At 49.3% G+C, this 16,420-nt stretch overlaps 5 protein-coding genes across 5 annotated transcripts; 2 read left to right on the top strand and 3 right to left on the bottom strand.

The window, feature by feature from the left end:
* The first annotated feature begins 1,302 nt into the window (after positions 1–1,302).
* On the top strand, positions 1,303–2,965 carry BDP55DRAFT_759412 (uncharacterized protein). Its single transcript, XM_060580827.1, has 3 exons — positions 1,303–1,449; positions 1,578–2,651; positions 2,721–2,965. The coding sequence occupies exons 2-3, from the start codon at positions 1,773–1,775 to the stop codon at positions 2,907–2,909; spliced, it is 1,068 nt and encodes a 355-aa protein (XP_060422854.1). The 5' UTR covers positions 1,303–1,449; positions 1,578–1,772; the 3' UTR covers positions 2,910–2,965.
* A 738-nt stretch (positions 2,966–3,703) lies between these two features.
* BDP55DRAFT_638195 (uncharacterized protein) lies at positions 3,704–4,950 on the bottom strand (the record flags this gene model as incomplete). Its single annotated transcript, XM_060573084.1, has 2 exons — positions 3,704–4,719; positions 4,761–4,950. 2 exons carry the CDS (start codon positions 4,948–4,950, stop codon positions 3,704–3,706), a joined length of 1,206 nt encoding a protein of 401 aa, XP_060422855.1.
* Positions 4,951–10,221: 5,271 nt separating this feature from the next.
* On the top strand, positions 10,222–11,116 carry BDP55DRAFT_565932 (kinase-like domain-containing protein; the record flags this gene model as incomplete). Its single annotated transcript, XM_060570470.1, has 2 exons — positions 10,222–10,971; positions 11,024–11,116. The coding sequence occupies 2 exons, from the start codon at positions 10,222–10,224 to the stop codon at positions 11,114–11,116; spliced, it is 843 nt and encodes a 280-aa protein (XP_060422856.1).
* Positions 11,117–13,958: 2,842 nt separating this feature from the next.
* BDP55DRAFT_720971 (uncharacterized protein) lies at positions 13,959–14,961 on the bottom strand (the record flags this gene model as incomplete). The annotated part of the gene is made up of 1 exon (XM_060578492.1): positions 13,959–14,961. Exon 1 carries the CDS (start codon positions 14,790–14,792, stop codon positions 13,959–13,961), a length of 834 nt encoding a protein of 277 aa, XP_060422857.1. The 5' UTR covers positions 14,793–14,961.
* Positions 14,962–15,255: 294 nt separating this feature from the next.
* BDP55DRAFT_405417 (uncharacterized protein) lies at positions 15,256–15,750 on the bottom strand. Its single transcript, XM_060567328.1, has one exon. The coding sequence runs from the start codon at positions 15,655–15,657 to the stop codon at positions 15,334–15,336; it is 324 nt and encodes a 107-aa protein (XP_060422858.1). The 5' UTR covers positions 15,658–15,750; the 3' UTR covers positions 15,256–15,333.
* Positions 15,751–16,420: the final 670 nt, after the last annotated feature.

The raw sequence follows: 16,420 nt of genomic DNA on the forward strand, positions 1-16,420 counted from the left end.
ACCCTCGGGAATCCCTGAAGACGAGGAGACCTGGAGAGTGGGTGACATTGCAATGCAGCCAATGCAGGGGCATCAAAACATGAGGCGGTCTGCCTTGTGGATTGCCTACTGATGCACAATCACGCTGAGGATCTGGCAATTTTCAGTAGGCGCCAACATCATACCGCATCAGCGAATAGCGCCTTCCAAGTGTGCCCCATCAAAATGCGCGGTACTTTTCAACCTGCTACGCCCAAATAGCCCTCTGAGTGTGTTGGCAGTCCAGTGCATAGGTTCTTACTGTGACGCACAACAGTATCTTGTCGAGTCTCGAGGGGAGCCCGAGTGACAAGGATGATCATCTGAACGCGAAGATGGCGTGGAAAGCGAAGACGAATGACGATGACAAAGTGGAAAGATTCGGAGCCGCCGACACTGTAGATAGTCGGACTTTGGCTGTCTCCGTTGCTCGATCTGGCCTTTGTCTCAGTAGTATAATACCACAGACTCATAAGACCAAAATCCGGAGAAAAGTGGAAATGGTGCAGGTTCGCGCTGGACGCAGTGATGCTGTGAAGAAGGGTCAGTTTACCCACCTTCCATAGAGCCTGTTCAGCTCGGCAGAGTAACACAGGGAGGGCATGCCACGTTCATCGAACAAACACATGTGGCTTGCACGGAGTTGCTATGGCCAACTATCGTTGCAGTAGAGTACACCGTTCCGATTCTATTTTTGCATTTGTTCAGTAATGTTGAAGATGTACACGACAGTACTTTACTGTAGATTGTGCCCGGCGCTGGGTCTTGTATTCTTTCTTTCATACCTCTTCTTTCTCCCGATTTGACATGGGATCTTGTGCCCCAGAGTCGTCACCCAGCAATTCGAACAGCCTAAGGGGAAGCAGCGGCCCCGTCGGACCCTATCTCATACGCTTGAGTAAGGGCATCTTTCCCTAAGATTGAGGCCCAAAACTTCCCAACTTCTCCCTAACCCCTCCAATCTACCCCCCCGACTCACAGACGTCGCTGCATAGCTCATCCTCCAACACAGTAATACTCGACAGCAAACATCCCCGAGGTTGGGAGCGATTGAGCGAATTGTGGGAGTTATCATAGTTCGAGTAAGCAATGGACGAAATGCACGACCTATCGTTAATCTCTCAGCGACTGGCCGAATACCGCTGCAATGGTTTAGCTCGCGACTAGATGGTCCAGGTGAGATTCAAACCTGACGCCGTTTTACCTAGCCAATGCCTGGTGACATTCAAAATATCTCTCGATATCAGTCAATGGATCCGCAAGGTCGAGGAGCTGATCTATGCTCAGGGATTGATCCATAGAAACGTCCTCCTTCAGGAAGCTTTACGTCAAAGCCGTGATGATCACAATCGCGAGCTTCGATCGCGCCGAACGTGGCAGGACAAAGCCAATTGTCTGTATGAGGACTCAGCTTCTCTTCGCAGAGTAATGGTGCGTTCTCTGCTCAACCCATCAGCGACTCCTCGAACTCATCGACATTGCGAGGGTCATTCGGCTCAGTGTGCAGCTCAAATTCTGATCTCGCTGTGAGAGTGGAGAGAGACTGACTTACCATACAGGAATCGAACTCATTCGTTTTTGTTATCATTGACGGCGATGGTGCCATCTTTCAAGAAGCTTTACTGAAGAAGGGTGCCGAAGGTGGTGCCGAAGCTAGCCATCTCCTGCGGACAGAGATAAAGAGCTACGTTACCGAAGCCTACCCCGAGGTTGTCAGCCAAGACTGAAACATACTCGTACAAGTGTTCCTCAACATGGCCGGCCTCGCCAAGAGGCTCCATGCCTCCGGTATCATTCCTTTTACCACTACAGAGAGAATTCTCATTGAGTTCGGACGCGGCTTTGGCCGCGCACAGCCTCTGTTCAGTTTCATCGATGTCGGCACGGGAAAAGAGTCCGCCGACCATAAGATCCGTGAGATGCTTCGCATCATGGTACGCGTCGGCCAGTGCAAGCACGTCTTCTTCGGCCCTTGCCACGACAACGGCTACCTGACGGTCCTCGAGCCGTACAAGCTAGACGATAAGGTAGCTCCAAAGTTCACTCTCATCGAGACGACGCCCGCCGAGGAAGGCTTCAAACAGCTCAAGTTCCATAGAATCATGTTCAAATCTGTCTTCATGTCCAAAAAGCTTCTCGACAGGGTCCGGCGACCGACGAGAGCGAGCACACCTCTCCCTCTATCTACGACAACAACTACCATTCCCCCTGCCGCTATCCCGTCGCCTGATCCTTCCCACATCGGCTCTGCCAGCAACAGCGCTCCTCTACAATCGACGACGGCCATACCGATTCGCAACACCAATCCGCCTTCCAGCGGCTCTCAGACGCCCATGTCTACTGTGCCTACACTTACGCGCGTCTCGACGGCGCCCAAGCCCATTGACGTTTTTTCTAAGAAGAAGACGACGCTGCCGAAATACTACCTGATGCACGCCGACGACCAGCGCATCGACGAGCCGCTACCAAAGGTCGACCCTACGGTAGAGAAGCGGTTCAATATGCGCATGGCGGGCCTGGGCAAAAACCTTTGCAACGACTACCACCTGCATGGCGAGTGTAAGCACCCAGGCTGTACTTACGTCCACGGCAACAAGCTCAGTGCTAGTGAGATTATACTGTCGAAGCAAAAGGTGCGCTGTTGCTCAATACGCAGTTTTACAGTGTCTTCCGTCTTGACGATCGGCTAACAATGGACACAGTCCCGCGGCATCCCCTGCAATGTGGGTTCCGATTGCGATGACGTAAATTGCACATTTGGCCATCACTGTAGATGGCTCAAGGACTGCACTCATGGATACTGCCGTTTCGAGGGCTACCACGATATCAACCTTAAGCCGCGGACCAAACACTTTGAGGATGGCAGTACGAAGATTGTTGATAAGATTTAAGATAACACCGATCATTTATCACTCAACTATATCAAGAAAGGAAAATAGTAGATGTAGTCGGCCATCCTTCAATCTCGTCGTTGTCTCTATGGCATATCACCTTATGTATGTTCACCAAAGTGGCCACTCAAGCTATGCAAAGTCAAGTCCATCAACATTGTATGCACGATGTGATGGACGAGCAGCAGTCCCCGAGATTTCAGCCCCCACCCTACACATGGGACACGAACTTTAGACTCATGTCAACTATTGCCTGAACTGTATAGATTGGCCAAGCATCCTATGTGGCATCGTGCCACAACAATCCTTCTTCCCGCATCTCATGCTGATTCTCGCTAGTCAGCCTTCGAAATTCGCTGCTGGTACAAGTTTGGGAAACAACCACTGTACATTGTGTGAGCCAGTTCCTCCTCGTGATTACTTGCATACATTGGACTGCCATACAAAGAGAGAAGGAAACCTGACTTGAAGTCCCAAGCCCGCCTCCTCTGAGATGCCCTAGTTAAAGAGCCATGATTCCTTCTCATCATTTCAACCAGGCCTGACCTACCAGGTAACAAAGCCACTTCTCCTCTTGCCGTTACGAGGAGGTTGAGATTATAGGGCATGTGCAAGACTCCAAGGTTTGAAGGTCTCCGTGTACTGAAAGTCTTTGAGACGTATGCACGGTACCCTTGTATAATTTATATTCTGAAGGCCGTTTGTGAAACCGACCTTTGCGGAGACGCATTAGGACATAGCGAGTATTTGCTTTCCTGGCGCCACTTACTATCAAGTCCACAGATGAGTCCGCCTCAGCTCTTCTCGCCAGGGAAGTCAGACTCGGAGAAATCCTTGGTCCGAGTGATGCCACCCATTATCTCAACATCGCTTGTAAATGCGCCATGATCAGGCGTGAAATGAAGTTCCGCGATAGGATTCTCGGAGATCCAGTCCCAACTTATGTTTCTTTCTATCTCGCGCAAGCAATTGTCAACGACGGACTCGAATCCACCCTGATTTGAAGAGGCTGCGGTGGTGACGAAAACTTGCTCATCTCTGTCATATGAAGCATTGTGTCGTCGGTGAACGTCATAAGGCTTTTCCTGTCTCGAAGGAGAAGTCGAACCCCCCATGGACTGCAATGATTTAAGTCTCATCCCAAACATGTCAAAAGATTCTTCCATCACGGAATGAACAATGCCCTTGAAATAGACAACATTCCTAGTGGAGAGTTGTCTTGTTGCTAAGGATCGCGAAATGATTTGGTCTCCTTCATGCCGCCAGAGAGTCCGTAGTAAAGAGATGGTTTCTTCTGCAAATGTCCCCATGGAAGGACGATCTGGTCTTGGCTTTGGCTTTGGCTTGAAGATTGTGTCCCAAACGGTATACCACTGTTCCGATGCTGTAGCCCTTCTGCTCACTTTGGATTTGAGAAGGTCTTGGGCGTGCAGTGTTACAAAGTCGAGACCTCCTTCCGCCGGAGAGCACTTTCCAGCTGACTGATCCGAAATGTGACGAGACTTATCCATCTCCGTTTTGAACTTCTGGTAACATGTCGGGCAATAGTGTGACGGCTCTGCGTGTCGTCTCCTGAGATGTTGTTTGACATCTCGAATTCGTACCATTCTAAGACTGAAACAATCAATATGGCGCATCGCATCATTCCTGTAAAAAGGACATGCAAAGCAAGGGAATTTTCCTGTCAGAGATGGTCCCTTGTCTTCAGTGCCTTCGTACATATACGCGTCCAGGCTTTGCTCGTGATCCGAGGAAGCCCCTACGGTTTTCGAGGAAATCTCGCGGATTGGGAATCCAACGTCGTTGACGTCTGAGCCAAAGCCGGAAAACTCGTGGAGCTAGGAGTCATACTCTGATCGCTTTGTAGACTACCAAGCCGTGTAAGTGCACAGTCATTGCGCTTTGTCGTCAGCTGATCACCCTGGTGTGTCGGCGTCTCGAGATTCAGGAAGTAAGGCAATGTTTCCAACTGAGTTCCTGGCTCATAGAACAATGGATGAAAGTCTTTCACCATAGATTCGGAGAGAGCGACCCGCGGCATCGTGCCCTTCGAATAAGGAGTATCCCAACCTTGATGGCGTTCTGCATTCTGCACAGTCTTATAGGAAGAGAATGTACCATTCAGGGGGTCTAAGGATAGGTTTCAGTACATTTCACTTCGATGAGCTAGAGACTGGCCATCTATGTGGGAACTGCTGGGCTGAAAACCTATGGTGGAGGAGAAATCAGCCAACCAGGGGCTCGTATCGGCGAGGTGAAACGTTGGGTCGCCCAAATTGCTGGACAGGTATTCCCAAAGCAAAGACAGAGCTGGAAATGCGAAATCCGGTGATACACCATGAAAGGCGTCATCTCCAACTGGACTTCTTTGAGGCCTGCTTCTCGATCTAAGTATTTGTTGAGGCAACCGCTGCCGCAGCCGTTTATCGGGCGAACACGTATGTGTCGGCATGCCATGTTGTCCTAAAGACGTGAAACTGTCAGCCTTAAAGGTCTCCCTCGAGGCGCCCTCGATGGGCAAAGCATCTTGTGTGGGCGAATATACCGATGCGACCGCTGAGAAGGATTCCTCTACCGAGTCTCCGTCTGATTGAATGTGTGGGTGACACCAAAGGCTGTCAACAATACTTCTGCTAATGGTAACTTTTGCAAATTTCGTGAATACGGTGTTTGATCGTTCGCGAAGGGAACATTTAGCTCCAAGGTATCGTAAATTCATCAGCGTGATGTTTTACATAATGAAGCATTCAAGATCAAAGCAGGTTGACATGCATATGATTGAGGAGTCTGATTGACATGTAAGCGGGCTGAGAACGTGTCGAACGCCAATTTGAGCAATTGTGAGGTAGGGAAACCAGTTTAGTGCCGTGTCACTGCCCAGGCCCCAGGCTCAGTTCCTCGGAGAGCACCGTGGGTGGCCGCATCTTGCTCCGCAGCGGATTTGCAACGCGTCGAAAGTCACTTTGCGCATTTGTGCGGTTTGGAGACCGACTGATTGCCCGCTTTTATTATCTATATTTGTGTTATTGAGAACAATTGCCTGTCATCAACAGAAGCTACTTTCAGGATGCATTAGAAGGACTGATTGTGCCCGGAAGCTCTGGGTGTACTTTGACTAAGGCATTGAGTGCGTAAAGTCATCGCTAGTAATGCGTGCATCTCGTGCAGGGGATATCGTAGTCTCAAGTTTTGTTGTTTTTTCCCTTTGCTCTTTAGCGACACACCGGTCCGTGCATCCACCTTCGGGAACCCCGCCCCCGTTGAAGGCTGTTATCCGTCCCAAAGCGTGTGACGCGGGGGAAGATATATCACAACCTCTATCCGTAGCTTCGAATGATGAAAAGCACAATTAAAGACGCTGTTTCCTGCCGACTTCCGAAACTCGCCATGCCTAGACTACGCACATCCCCAGTGTTGGTGAATCAGGCCGTGGGGTCCCGTCACTCCTGTCGATTCTCAACAGCGCAGGGGAACGTAGCCACGAGAAATGAGCATCCGTACTGCTTGAAGGTGATACGGAGACCAACACTGAGATATCGCCAACCCCGTCTATCAAATATAGGTCAACGCCCACATCCATTATTCGTGTCTTGCGGTTGCCGTCACTTGGTCGTTCAAAGAATCTACCATTGGGTGCTAGTGCTTCATGACGCCGAATACTGTTGTATCGAATGTTCGAGCTTCCGAGTTGCAAACTTCGGCCAGTGAGACTGGGGAGGGTATTGAGCTTTTCGTGTGATGGCGTCAAAATGCCCGAGTTTGTTATCGATGGGGACCCTGATGAGCGACTGCAAAGATCTGAGTTCTCTTTCCGCTTGACGGCTAAACGAATTTTGGACCAGAGTTGATCGCGCCATGAAGTTCTCTTGGTATTCGCCATGTCCATGCCAGTTCACTTATATTGCTCTGGGGCGAGACGAATCTCAAAGCCGCATTGATGATACGAGTGACAACGCTGATGGCAAAATCATTGTAGCCCAGTAATTAGAAGACGTGGTATTTATACCCGATCAATAATTAGCTCATTGTCATCAACTGGCCTAGTCAGCTGCTAAGTCTCAGTTCCTTGATTGGCGAGGAGACATTGAGCCAATGAAGGGTCTGATGCGAGCTGTTCCGATATAAGAATAGGCCGAACCGCTATAGTGAGAGGGTTCATGCAGCATTGGATGGCATACCTCCTTTTTTGCTTACTTGTTGTGTTGTGAATTCCAATCCCAGAATTGGGTCCCGTTCTGAAACGGATTGGACAGATTCAAAAGTCATATCATAGTCGTTTAGACCGAAACAAAATTAGCTTTTGCCCAAGGGCAATAGGCAAAAACAGGCGGTATCAGTTAAACCACTCCTTAGTTCAGGTGTACAATGAGATCAGATGACGACCTAGGGCTATTTCGTGGCCCATACGTAATGATGAGGCAACTAGGGTCATTCCTAGCATGTGGTACGTTCAACTATGGGCAGCGAGATACTATAGCGAACGAGTAACTATTGAAGTTAGAAAATAGCTACGAGGCCCTCTCATAGATTTGCTAGACGGTCGGCAGTGGCGCAACGAATGTCGGATAAGCGTTGTTGTATTCCTTGCATGCCAAATCGTCACAATAGGGGCATCGTCGTTAGATGTAGAGAACGGTTGTTCATTCAAATTAGGAGATGGCCACGAAGCTCACCCTGAAATAGAGGGTGCGAGCGAGTATGGACCTCGGTGATTATGTAACTGAGGCAGCGTGACATGCGGTGAGGCCATGGAAGGTTGAAGCCATCACGACGTTACATCAATCTGCTGGGCCTGCACTGGATCTATATAAACTACTGACATTTGTCTCTTGTAAGGCATCTCTGGTCTGAATGTGTGAGTGTCGCCTAAGTGAGGGTATCCCAGATTCTGGCCTGTATCTAGCGGTTTCACATTGCGAAGTCTGATAGCTACTGACCCCTGCCGAGGTATGAGAATCCTGGCGAAGGCCACCGCTAGTGTATTTAATTTAAGCTGACCGCCAGCAACGCATCTACGAAATGACTTGGAATGTGTTCTACATCGTTACGACATGAGACTGTGTGCCTCAATTTCGATGGTGGCAGCGAGGCAAAGTTTGAGGTTATGATACCTAATTAGAAGCATTGAGAAGCGACATTAGACTACGTATACCTATGGTTAGTTGATTATAACTTGTGCCACTGTAAGTTCGTCCAGAGAATCTGTCTCACTCATGGTGTTTCGAGGAAAACATAGCAGTACGATATTGTCACACAAAAACCGAAAATGGGGCTGCCTCGCCCGAACTTCATTAGACATTTAGAAACCTTGACACTATAGTACTTTCATCTGCTTTGCTTTATCGCGGCACAGTAAGACCAGACACTCAATTGGTATTGGAGACACTACGCCATTGTATCTTTCCCGGGCCCAAATTGTGTTGAGGGCAGTGCGAAAGACGCGTGAGAACTGGATAGCAGCGTCTGTCGTCTTTTGACTTAACTGCTCGTCTAGAGAGAACTGCTGTTGGTGAGATGTAGATCGAAGCGTTCTTTACTGGATTCACTCAAATATCGGCTTTGAATGATTTGATTCGCCATGCACGATGTCGTACAGGTTCACCGTACGCATTTCCTGGCTGGCGCGGAAGTGGCTCGAAATATTGGTTTAACACTTCTTCGACCCTTCGTATCGTCTCGCGAGATTGAGGTTCGGGAAGTACAGGGCGCTGCACCAAGTCAAGAATTACTTGATTTGTGACATGAAACCCACAACCTGGCCATGACAAGAATTGGAATACTCGCTCAAATGACGGCCTCCCGCAATTCTGCATCTGATGCATAAAATTCTTTGTTACGATCGACCATGTGGAAGTCTACACATGGAAAATGAAATTTCCCTCGTTTTATGAAGTTTGTGGCCCTACATCAGAATTGCCCATTGGATGTCTCATAATAGCATACAGCCTACAACTCAACTAGTCGCCAGAAGGGCACAGTGACAATATTCTAACGACAAGAATGTAAACCGCCAAATTCGAATTAACCTTGCTCGAAGATTGTATAGAATTGTCACGAAGTCTTTGACCTTTTTTTCAGGTTAAGTGTTGGTGTTGGTGTTGGCATTGCTGAGTTAATGCTGTTCATCACTATACATAACTTGCTGGTAACGGCACCAACGACTTCCGTGGGTTTCACATTGACAGCTAATTAGGTTCCTTTATTTGCTTAAAAACTTCTAGCGGAAACAGGACGCTCTGGCGCTGCTCTATACTTGTAACATTTAGCCCAAGCGTCACGTATACTAAAGTCATCTATCACTCGCCCTATGTGGACACAGACTACGACTGATCACAAAGCTGCTGCTTATAGAGTGCGAAGTACTCTTTTGACCAATTTTGACTCTTCATTTTTGCTGTGGAAAGATCGCGAGTGATCTGTTGAAGGAGAGAGATTTATCTCTGTGTACTCGAAGGCGCAGGTGTTAACTGCTTCTATTCAGTCAAATGGCGGCGCATTTCTTTTACGGATCATCCTGTTTTTGATTGAGCTTCTGAAGATTCTAGATTTTCTTAAACTCTTTGTGCTGCCCCTGCTCAACTTTCTGGGCTTTCGTAGCTGTGATCATGGTGGCGTCGCAAAGTTCCATCATAGGCTTGGGGACGATCGCGATGACACATCTGCTTACGGAGCATTTCCGGAACATAGCACATTTACCAGTACTATATCACGAGTTCTCCGACGTAGTTCTAACGCTCTCGGTATAAGATTCAAAGACATGTAAAAACGACATCCCCAGAATGATCGGAGTGGAAATCAGACACATTTGAACGCATTCATATGACATGAAATGAATAGAGGAATACTGCATCATAGTTTGATTTGTTCGAGTGTTCAATCGAAGGATTTCGACTTTGCCTAGGCTGCGTCATCGACTTATGTTGTCAATATCCAGCTAGGCACAACGCTAGCGGTAGCACCGGTACTGTTTAGTCAACGGATGTCAGAGCTCCTGAGGATGATCAGCTCAAGCCGCCGTAGCTAAACACTTGTCCCCTCAACTTTCACGCCAAAATTAGGCACTTTCTACTAAGGTAACGTAAATGCGGCATGGCTATCACCTACAATATATCTGTGAGCATCATGTCTAAGCTAGCGTGACTTCACTTTGATCACACATGCTGAGTAACCCACCCTCTGTCGATAGTATGCCACGGCTGTCGATGCATCTCTGTCTCAACGCACCCTGAGCTCGTCGACCATATATCATCCAACGGGACGTGTCTGCACGACATTCACCAAGCAGCAAAACCACACTTCGCACTAGGTGATCATGATCCACCCACAGGGGCCTAAGATCCTCTGCAGGGGAATGTTCAGCATCCAACGTTTACTTGGGGAAGGAAGATTCGGCAAGGTTTATCTCGCCCGAGAAACGTCAACTGGCTTTATCTGTGCACTGAAGGTCCTCTCCAAGCAAGCCTTGCACATGGCTAAAGCCGAGAAAAGGGTGTTTTACGAAGTCGAATGCCAACGAAATCCCCGCCATCCTAGTACCTTACGCTTATACGGCCACTTCCATGACTCTCAGAATGTCTACTTAGTGCTTGAGTACACTTGCGGAGGAGACCTGTACGATCACATGCAAAGCAGCGGCCCCTTCAAAGAGGACGAGTGTGCACGGTTCATGGCGCAGATGGCATTCGCTGTAGATTACCTTCATCGCAAGCGTGTCATCCATAGGGACATCAAGCCGGAGAACATTCTCATTGGCCTACATGGCGAGATCAAGATTGCAGATTTTGGATGCAGTGTGACCGGTACGGGCAGGAACACTATTTGCGGCACGGCCGAGTACTTGGCCCCGGAGATGATCACGGTTCACATGGAGGGTGGGCACTATGACGAAGAAGTCGACATCTGGAGCCTAGGCATTCTCATGTTCGAGCTTCTTGTCGGTCTTGGAAAGGCGCCACAACTGAACGTTGACCGCACCTGGAGGGTCGACTCGGTAACACCATGTGACGTTCACTTAGCTATCCCGCCGTTTCTCAGTCCGGAGGCCCGGGACTTGATGGGGCGAGTAAGTCTGATGTTGACTTGATTTACGCCATCTTAATGCTCACTATTACTAGCTGTTGGTGATCGAACCAATCGAGAGAATTTCTTTGCGGGCAATACAATCGCACCCTTGGATTCTGAAGCATTGCTTGGAGAAGCTTCGATAGAGTATCGGGCACGAACAGCTGCGTCACGTCGGCAACTTGGGTAGGCAATTCTCGCAAAGGCCACTCACTTTGCCCCCGATAGTATAACGGACGTATCAAACTGTTGCTGCTTGGCCCATTTGAGTTGTTCATAGATACACGTAGTATACATGCACGCACGAAGACTGATGGAGCGGCATTCGTTCCTACGTACAGTTGATTGAAGTCATCAAGATCGAGAAACCCATGTACAGCGAGCCATAGATCGACACTATAGACAAACGAGCATGTAGTCAAACCAGACGCTTCCCGCGATAGAAATTGCTGCGCGCAACGCCCCGCTTCCCTGACTGCTAATCGCCATCCTCGAAGTTCTGATGGCCCCGGGCCCATTGCTCAGTGGCGCTTGCATTGCAGCAGCGGCAGCAATCTCTTGGTTGTGATACCCTCATCTCGGCTCCTCATACTGCGATAAGACGACTTGACTGAGTGCAACTAGGCTTTCATACTAGTGACTGTCTGATACCAGTCAGACATGACCCTCACTGCAGAGGCAACGAGGACGCGTTGCCGTTGAAGGCGGTCATGATTCGGGATGTTGACCAACAACGAAACTAGCAAGGATACAGCGCCTGCAACGGGTATTTCTGCCATAGCGGTGTAGTTTCCTGTCGGTCTGAACATATCTAAATCCCCTTCAAAGCTTCTTGCAAAGGCAGCGCTGCCATCGCCGCCATCGCCACCATCGCTTGCTAAAGCGTCTGATGAGATTTTCGGTCACTGGCAAAACCTCTCTTGTCAAATCCGGCATTAAAGCTAGATGTAGTTGTCACCGTTTGACAGCATGCACTTGCCGGATTCTGTCATTGTCGATGTTAGTGGCGTTACCGTGGTAGCTAGATAGCTAGCTCAATTTATTCAAGTCATATTGAATATGCAACTTCGATAACTCAGTCATGTATGAATATAACCAGGTCAAACAAGGCCACAAATTTAGTTATTCGTTGAAGGTACGCTACGTAGTGGCATATTTCTTCTTCGGCAGGAGAAACATGTAGTCAAGTTTAACGCAAGTAGGTCCGGTACAAACAGAGGCGACTTTCATCAGTACTGCGCCCGGCAAAGCCCTTGGGCAGTACAACAACATGTGTCTGCCTACGCAAGAGACGGGCCTTCTTGGTGAAAATTGAGTGGGCTCGCCTGTGGGTAAGGGCGTTTCCGAAGCGACTCATATGAAAATTTTGGCAGAGGATTATGGCAATATCGACACGCCCGGGTATTTAAAGAGCCGCTACCTTCTATTGGTAGGACATTTCTGGGCAGTTTAGGCACTCTGCTAATGTACCATCAGATTTACTTCTAGTGCCTACGAAGCGGTAATGAGTAGTGCGACAGGAAGGTACCAACGGCCTAGCGTGATAGGAGCGCATATCAGTAATGGCATGCTCAGTCCTTCCAAGAACGAGATTGGTTTCTTAAATTGTGTTAGGTCCGTTTATCAGATACGGAGGATGAGGCACAAACAATTGATTTCATTAATTTCAATAATTTCATTAACTTCATCGTGGCTTTGCGGTTTGCGGACATGTGCATCTAGACGAAGACATCCGAGGTAGCTTGGCGATGTTCATCCCTAGATCAACGTCATAAGATCCGACGTCTTCACATAACTTATAAGACGGTCACAAACATGGCTGTCCATCGATACTACTTTGAGCATGACAAACGCTTGCCAAGAACAAGCATGACTGAGAATAACACGGCCGTTGTCGCACACAACGAGAAAAGCCTGTGAATGCTGATCCGATCTTTGCTTCTTCTCTTTACTCCTTCAAAACGCCAATCACCTCATCAATGGTGCAATGCCTTATCTCACTTTAATTTCAATTTTTCTCGCTATAGCTCGAAGACTTGGGGAATAGGGTGACCTATCTCATGCTATTGAAGAGTAAAAGGTGATGCGGCGGTCTGTTAAGACAATCGCTTCGGCCTATTCAAATTGACCTCAGGGTCTCGATATAGTGACCGAATATGGTCGTCTTAGGACACTTATCTCTGCCTAAACTCTACAAGTTGTCTTTGATTCAGCTATACACGCTTTACTAATTCGACAATAATCGTATATCAAAATCCTTGGTTGAATGTATTAAACCAAGCTCAGAGTCACGCGACGAACCTAGGTTAGTGTTTACCTTATAGTCACATTCCTTGACTCCCTTTATGTGCCTGTTATTCCTGATTTTGTAACAGCAGCGCCGACTATTAGTAACGAGTGGAGTACGCATCTTTGTCACACGATCATTACTGAACACGCTACTAGCCCTATTTAATGCATGCGCAGCTGCAGCCTCTTGAGTTGTTGATAGTAGCGACAAAGGGCCAACGTCGAATGCTCGACCATACCACTATTAAGCCCATGATTCAAGCAGCCTAGCAGCGACCCATTCCAGACAGAAAACCCATGCTAACAGCCTTAATCGCCCGAGTTGACGTAGACCTGCATGTTGCCTGGGCCCTTGAAAAACTTCACATGTAAGGGACGGAATCAAAAGCGGAAAGTCATGAAAGTCATGCTCAACTCATGAGACGTGGCTACGATGAAAGCTCTATACGATGGGCCGAACGAGAGCGAGTTCGCACGGCACATCTTCCCCGAAGCTTTCATTGATTTGTCCCCACCGAAAGACTTCATCAGATGTGCTCAAGGAACATAGGAATATCAAGCACCCCAGACCTCATTACAGCAGAGCTGGTTGAAAAGTGATCGACGAAAGATTTCGGGCTCTCTTTTCTACTTCGAAGCATTGCTTGGTAGCTTGCTTCCGGCGTTGTAAGCCGCTCTATGTATTCGCATGAGCCTCTATTACCGTATATCTGCCTGCTCCCGTAGACGGCTCCTGACCCTGACGAGCGACTTATACTCCGCGTCGGCCATCCATTCTCGCACTTCTGGCTGACTGACAAAGATGAGTACCATGTCTGCAGCCGCAGCGGCTTCGCTCTGTGTTATGCGGTTTCCCCTGCCCTTATAGAACGACTTCTGTGGTCTGTTAGGGGGTTTCCCACGTCTCCCACCTCCCCTATGTTGCGAACCATCCCCGTGTCCTACCCCTATCGTCTCTTCTACTGCTACATCCCTATCTTGCGACGGCGTCTCTCGACGATAGCCCTGCTCTTTTGGCCTCCTGGAACGTCCCTTTAGAGACGCTTTCTCGAACAATGAGCGAATTTGAGGGTGCTCCTTCTTCAATCGGCTTAGCCTCATCATTAGAGCAGACTGCTTCGAGGATGCCGAAACGCCGAAGCGCTGCTGGAAGCCAGCTGTAAGTGCCTTCCAGGGTTGCCGTTGCAGACGTCGCTCGATGATATATTGTTCGCCAACATCAAGTTGGAGGAACTCGACTAACGCTGGGTCGAGAATCCCATCTCTGTACTGATTGGGCTCGACAAGGTCGGGGAAGACAGAACTGTCGACGCGGTCGACACCCGGTGGTGCAGAAGTGTTGGGAGGTGCCTCATAGCAGGGAAACGAGTCTCGTCGGTCGGCGGTGCCATAAAAATCTTGGAGAGACGGCGCCTGCCAGGCTGAAGACCATGGCTGAGGCGAGGTGACGAACGGATCTGCCGACCTAGTGGAAAGCGGCGTACCTCGACACACCGGCACAAGTGCTTGCTGGTTGACTGGAGAGCATGCCATGCTGTCGGAAGACCGCTCTCAAGCCTCAAACAAACACAACGTGTTACGATGACCTCCCTAGTGAGCTCCATGACGCTCAAGTTATACGTGCACAACCGCAGCAGACATACTACTAGAACTGCGCCGCTCAAGAATGCGGACTGGAGGGAAAACCAATCTTTCCCTGATCGGCACCGTGTTCGCATCGACCATTGTTATGTTGGAACTTAGTGCAGGACGTGATGGGCAAAAACGTGCTCGTTGGTTATGTCTTGGGTGTGAAGACTGATATCACGAACCACTGCGCTGGGAACTGGGCACCAGGGGGGCGAGCAAGCAGGTGGCAGGCGAGTCGTTCTGCTGTTGGTGAAGACGGACAAGACCGTGGGCACCGTAGCCAGATGTGATGAAGGAAACGGCCGCCGAGATGGCAAGTCTTGAGCTTTTGGTTAGAGCAATAGTGCTTGCGAACGAGTCTGTCGAGTTTTGGCAGAGGCATCGTCGCCAGCAAGAGACGTCTTTCGAATATTCTTGCAGCCGTCCGTGTCGTTGACTTGGCTTCTCACCTGACCTCGACTATCTGCACAACGCGCATCGCATACATCGCAGCATGCGTCTTCCGAACAGTTGGGAGCACAAGTCCCAGGGATCGGGGATCAACATCCTCTCCGTACGTAGTAGTGCTGCACCACCGCTGAACCGTTGCCGCGCCTGGACGAAGCGAACGCATGCTCTGAACGGTCGATTCGGACGTACGATCGCCCAATTCGGAAAAAAACGGTGGGGGCCCCGGGGTGGGGCGGTTATATTGTATGGTTACCTGGCCATCTGGAGTAACAGGCGCTAGATGGTCGCTTTGGTTGCATTTTCGTTTTCGTCGATGCATCGGGAACCCAACGCTTCACCTGAAAAACTTTAGATTTGGTCCAGGATGGTTGCTCATGACTCGGTCTTCACAGTCACGAAACCAACCGGTCCGCGGACCTAAGAGTCCAATGCGGACGAAAGCGATTGCGAAGTGAAGAGCAATGCCCTTATGGCGAAGGAATGTTCGAACGATTGTAGGCGCTAAATGTGGAAGAACCTTATGATCCGGAGCGCAGACAGTTCAGTGCCCCAGTCTCCGTGGTTGCGGCGGCCGTCACGGGTAGGTCAACCGGATAACCAGACCACTGTCACACGCCCGAAGGATGCCGATGCCGACATCCCGACTGGGTCTGTGGCGGTTGACCGCCAGCGCCGAGTGGTACGCCTTGGTGCCAGAGCTTAACACGAGGACCAGTCGTTTGACTTGCCATGATCGCTTTTGGTTTTTGTTTTACACTCTACGATGGTTCAAGGAGACTGTCGACTGTCTGTGTCTTTCGATGTCGTCCGCGATGCATAGAGAGCAACGGGAATCATGCTTAAGCCTCCAATCTCAGCGGTTATCTTTGCCGTTACTGTTGCGTTATTTGTATGTTATGTTCGTCGTGATTGACCTAACTGTTGAGCCCCACACACCTAACACCTCTTCCAAATAACCAGTAGTATGAGTGCCGCTGAGAGACCCTGCCGCGAACTTGGGCACCACAAATTGGTTTCTTGAGTTCAGCCACAGTCTTTGCCTTGCAAAGGTAGCGTTATCTCCCGCTGGGCACCACCTTATG

The sequence above is a fragment of the Colletotrichum godetiae genome, assembly GCF_030913485.1.
Source record: "Colletotrichum godetiae strain CBS 193.32 chromosome Unknown BDP55scaffold_79, whole genome shotgun sequence".
NCBI classification, from domain to species: Eukaryota; Fungi; Ascomycota; class Sordariomycetes; order Glomerellales; family Glomerellaceae; genus Colletotrichum; species Colletotrichum godetiae.

Excerpts from the sequence above, each read along its gene's own strand:
- BDP55DRAFT_759412 (XM_060580827.1), top strand. The coding sequence starts at position 1,773 with ATGGCCGGCCTCGCCAAGAGGCTCCATGCCTCCGGTATCATTCCTTTT. Across the intron at positions 2,652-2,720 it reads TTATACTGTCGAAGCAAAAG|TCCCGCGGCATCCCCTGCAA; the intron begins GTGCGCTGTTGC and ends CAATGGACACAG.
- BDP55DRAFT_405417 (XM_060567328.1), bottom strand. The coding sequence starts at position 15,657 with ATGCATCGACGAAAACGAAAATGCAACCAAAGCGACCATCTAGCGCCT.